The sequence below is a fragment of the Pinus tabuliformis genome, chromosome 9 (genome assembly GCF_031772625.1).
Source record: "Pinus tabuliformis cultivar Carrire ecotype Pingquan chromosome 9, CPIR1, whole genome shotgun sequence".
Classification (NCBI taxonomy): Eukaryota; Viridiplantae; Streptophyta; class Pinopsida; order Pinales; family Pinaceae; genus Pinus; species Pinus tabuliformis.
The window spans coordinates 577486588-577491791 of NC_142307.1; the positions used below are offsets into that span (position 1 = coordinate 577486588).

Here is a 5204-nt window from a genome sequence, read left to right on the forward strand (position 1 = left end):
AAAAAAAGCAATGGAAAAATAAGGGTAACAAAATTTACAAGGTTATTGAAATATAATATTAATTAATGGCAAGATTGAGGGAAATCTTGATCATTTTAAACAACCAAAAAGGACCCATAATTGTAGTAAGGCTTCTTGGACATAGCATAAGATTCTGTTTTTTTTGTAATATACTATTAATGTTTTTTGTAATTGTTCTCCTTAGACCAAGATTAGTTGTAGAGACAAAAGTTCTAGATATGATAATAAATTTTGAGTACATGATTTCTCAAAAACATTAATGTTAGCATGAAACTTTGGAGTTTTTTTTCCAAGGAAAAAATATCACGCTTTTCTATTAATGAAGTAATAAAAAAGCTACAAAAAGGAATGCGTTAACATTCAGCCTCTGTTTGCAAGGTCCACAGAGAAATTTATCTCTGTTGAGTTATCATAGTTGTCCATGTCTTTCTTGACCAAAGGACTTTTTGAGTCCTCCTAGATTTCAGCCTGAAACGGCCATATCAAAAATAGAAGTTCAGAAACGTCCACTAGAGATCTTGGGCCTCCTTTTTTACGGGAAAACAGCCCAATACAAAAAAACTATGAGTTTTAAAAAAACTTAAAGCCGAAACTTTGAACCAAACAGTCGGTCCAAAACACAGTATCATCTATAAACGAAACATCACAAAGATGTATGGAATACAAAAAGACTAAGGAAAAGGTGGGTGATCCAACACACGGATCAGGTCCTGAGATTGCTCCGTTATCCTCCAAACTCCCAGAACTTGCTGCAGACCTGTTTTAGAATACCGGTCGGCTTCTTCATTATTTTCCCTGTAGATATGAGCAATGGAGAAGTTATTGAAATGAGACTTTAAACTTTTTACTTCTTCCAGCAGGGGGAACAGCATATAATTTCTGCATATAAATTTCTCATTGACCTAATGAATCACATTTGCCGAGTCGCCAAAAATCTGAACAGTGAGGATGTTTCTATGGATGAGCCAGCACAGGAGAAGTTTTAAGGCAGATAATTCTGCGAAATTGTTTGTGCCCGACCCAAGTCCTACAGAGGCTTTTAAGGAATGTGAAGGAGAGAGATGTATAATGATTCTGGCCCCAGTGACATTATTTTGGGCAGCTCCGTCAAAAAAAGCATAGGGGATGCCCTCTCTGATATTAAAATCTGCCCGCCTGTTTGAAGAAGTAGAGGCCTCAGGTTCAGGGAGACTAGCATAAATAGTTGATGCTTGAAGAGCAATAACATGTGCAGGGGTGAGCTTCTCGTTGAAAATGCATCCATTTCGGGAGATCCAAATACCCCAACAAACAATGGGCGGAAGATTTCTCAAATTTTTATCGGGGTAGTGATCCCACCAGTAATCCCAAGCAGCAGATAAAGTATCCCCTTCCCATCTCCCTGAGAATTTCAGAAGTTTGAAAATCTCCTCCCAAACTGCCCTGGAGAAAGGACACCTGACAAAAAGATGGTGAATCGATTCTGAGGCTTCCTTACAAAGGGGACATCTGCTTGGCCCCAATTGGAAACGGGCTTGTAGAATGTCCCAAGTGGGAATTTTATTTTTTAGCGCACACCAAAGAAATAATCTGGCTTTTTTAGGACATTTTAATTTGAAGAGGGGCTTTGCCCACCAAACCGGGGGTTCCCACCCTTTTCTACTCATCAAAAAACCATATCCGGCCTTTGGAGAGTAACGGCCTGTTTCTGCATGAGCCCAGACCAGTGAATCATGAACATCCTTTAATCTGACATTCGATCGTTTAAGTTCTTGGATGAAAGCATTCCATTCTTCTTGCCAACGAAAATCGAGATCCAAGTCTTCAGCTGATTTCCATCCCTGTCCCCAAATTGAAGATAATCCCGGGTTTGCAATCTGAGAAAGCTGATTGATTCCTTTAGAGGCTAGGTGTTCCAGCAACCCAGGAGAAAGAGCAAATAATTCATTACACCCCACCCAAGGGTCCTTTCCAATTCGCACACATTCACCATTCCCCACCTGCCAAGCTAATCCTTGTTCAATGATTTTAAAGGCGTCCACTGTTGCCTTCCAAATGACCGAGCAATTTCTCCCTTTTTTGTTTGGGCTTCTTATCCAGTCTTCCAATGGGGTTGGATCAATATATTTCCTTTTAACAACCCTGGTCCAGAGGTTTTCAGCTACAACAATTCGCCAACCTGATTTTGCCGCCAAGGATTGGCAGAAATCCACCAGCTGTTTTACTCCCCATCCTCCCCACTCCTTCGGTCTAGCAATCTTGTCCCAGGCGACCCAGGGGAGCACAGCATTTTCCTTTGAGCCTGACCACAAAAATCTGCTACAAATCTGCCTGATTTTATGAATAATTCCTCTGGGAATCCATGTCAGAGCTGCCCAGAACACAGGGATGGCTTGAAGGACTGAATTGACCAAAGTCAGTCTGCCGGCTCGAGAGAGCCACTTATAGCTCCAATGCGAAATCCTCTGTTCAATCTTAGTCACTAACCAGAACCAATCTTGTTTGTGATAAGATGATGGTTTCAGCCAAAACCCCAGGTATTTGAAAGGCTCATCCATCGGACAGGTTTCAAATGGCATGATGGAAGTAATTGCACTTACCTCATGTCTATTGAAGCCCTCCAAAATGTAAAGAGATTTTCTGTGATTAACTTGAAGTCCCGTGGCTTTCAGAAATAGGTCAATAATATCTTTAAGAACTTTTACCTCATCTAGGTTCCCATTTAAGAATAACAAAATATCATCAACAAACAATAGGTGAGAAATGAATAAATTTACAGCAACCTCCAAACCTGTAAACAAGCCCGCCTGTTTTGCTTTTAAGATCAGTCTGCTCAACCCCTCTGCAGCCAGGAGAAAGAGCAGAGGAGACAGCGGGCACCCTTGTCTCAGACCTCGCTGGCTTTTGAAAAACTGGGAGGCCGCCCCATTTATCAGGACCGCAAAATTGACATTTGAAATACACCCCATAATCCAATTTATAAACTCTACTTTGAACCCCAGGTGGGTCAGAAGTAATCTTAAATACGACCAGTCAATCCTGTCATAGGCCTTGGACAGGTCAATTTTTAGAACAGCCCCTTTCTTCTTTGCTTGTCTGATACTATGGATGGTTTCTTGTGCAACTCCAATTGCTTCGTGAATTTGCCGACCATCCAGGAACCCGAACTGTTCACTTGAGATATACTCAGATAGATAGGGCTTCAGGCGTACTGCAATGATCTTTGCAATAATCTTATAAATAGTATTGCAGAGGGAGATAGGCCTGAAGTCTTCAAAAGAGGAGGGGTTCTCAATTTTTGGAATAAGTTCTATGAAGGTGGAATTGAAAGAGCTGAAGATTTCTCCTTTCATTCTAGACTCCTCCACCACCTCGGTAAGCTCATCACCAATAATATCAAAAAAATGAGTGAAAAGTTCTATCGTCCAGCCATCCGGTCCCGGGCTTTTATCCTTAGGCATTGTCTTTATAATACGCTCGACTTCCTCCTTGTCCACTTCCCTAAAGAGAAGCTCTGCATCTTCTTCATCCACCATCCTTGGAAATGCTTGAGCTGTTCTAATAATTTCCGCCAAGGAGATCCCCCCTGGATTTGAAAAGAGGGCTTGAAAATGATTCTTCCCTAAAGAAGAAATTGCTTCAAAAGAGGACACTTCCCTTCCATCTGGGTCTCTCATCTTCCAAATGGTGTTTGCTATTTTTCGTCCTCTTGCATAATTATGAAAAAACTTTGTATTTTCATCCCCTGCTTTTAGCCAAATGGCCCTACTTTTCAGCCTCCACTCCTCTTCTTTCTCCAACAAAATCTTTGCTTTACCTTTTTCTAAAGACAGAATTTTCTCTTTTGTTTCCTGGGACGCATAGGCATCTGAATCAGGGTCTTCAAGAACCCCAATAGCCTCCTCAATCTTTACCAGCTCCTCATTCTGTTTCCTTCTTCTCTCAGCAGCCCAATCAATGGTTGCTCTCTTAAGTCTCTTCAGATTTTCCATAAAATGACCTCCTTTGCTGACCTGAGAATTCGGCCCCAAATGTCTCCAGGTGCTTTTGAACAGTTGTTAGTAAGACTCCTCCTGAAGCCAGGAGGCATTAAATTTGAAAGGGGAAGCCGGCTTTGCAGGGGGCTTAGTGAGTTCGAGGTAGATTGGAAAGTGATCCGAGTTTCCCCCCTCACCCACCCATTGACGGAACAAAGGGATAAAAGTCGCCATCGTTTCATTGATGAGGAAACGATCCAACCTCTTAGCTACTCTATCTTCGCCCGTTCTTCTGTTCCTCCAAGTCGGCTTTGTCTTTATAATATTTACATCAATCAGCTTTGCACTCTGAAGGGCCTTTGAGAAGAAATCTGATAATGGATCTTCCCTCACGGATGGTCCCCAAGCTTCCGCCAGTCCCAAGGAGAAATTTAAATCCCCCCCAATCACCAAATTTTTGTTCCTTAGGATCTCTTTTGCCAAAAAATTATTCCAAAAAGAAACTCTACCCTGGCAAGGACCATAGATGTTAATAAGCAGCAGTGGCTGGTCAACATTGGAGCTGGAATACACCTCTTAAGATCTAGTCCAAATATATGCAATTTTATACAAAATTCAGTCCTCTACAATAGTGCAAAAAAATCTCTTTTTGCAAATAATTGGAAACCTTTTCTGCCTGTCCCAATTGTTATTTATAATTACAAAATGAACTTCCCAAAAAGGAGTGTTGTTTAAAGAATGGTTGAGATAACTGGTTTTAGTTGGAAGAAATCCCTTTCTCTTCTTTTTTGGTGCAATCCCATTACTCCAAGATTCCTTTTCCTCATCCTTTCCAACAAGCTCTACAAAAAACCAATCAAAATAAAAATTGAAACCAATTAAAATGGAGAAAAACTAAGATTTCAAAAATTGTGAAAAACAAACTAAACGGTCCAAATTTAATTTAATAATTTAATAAAACCAAATCTAAGTTTTCCCTTGCTTTCTTTTGAAGAGAAGATTCGAAAATTTGATCTTCTAAAATGAATTTGCAACAACAAACCACTTTGGACCAACGAAACTCTCCAAAAAGAGCTCATTAATTGATCTTTGGTTGTAAATTCATAGTTGTAGATTATGTTATTTTTTGGAGTGGTTAATGACCAAATCTGGTCATACAACCACTGTGATATCCTTCTCGATGATATAATATTTCCAACAAGCCCTCACGTGCTCATTTCCATTCCA

At 40.4% G+C, this 5204-nt stretch overlaps 1 protein-coding gene across 1 annotated transcript; it reads right to left on the reverse strand.

Moving 5' to 3' along the window:
• Positions 1-923: 923 nt before the first annotated feature.
• LOC149149868 (uncharacterized) lies at positions 924-4211 on the reverse strand. Its single transcript, XM_089442608.1, has 3 exons — positions 4179-4211; positions 3389-4013; positions 924-3211 (listed from the first exon to the last, which is right to left on the reverse strand). The coding sequence occupies exons 1-3, from the start codon at positions 4209-4211 to the stop codon at positions 924-926; spliced, it is 2946 nt and encodes a 981-aa protein (XP_089298734.1).
• Between the last annotated feature and the right edge of the window lie 993 nt (positions 4212-5204).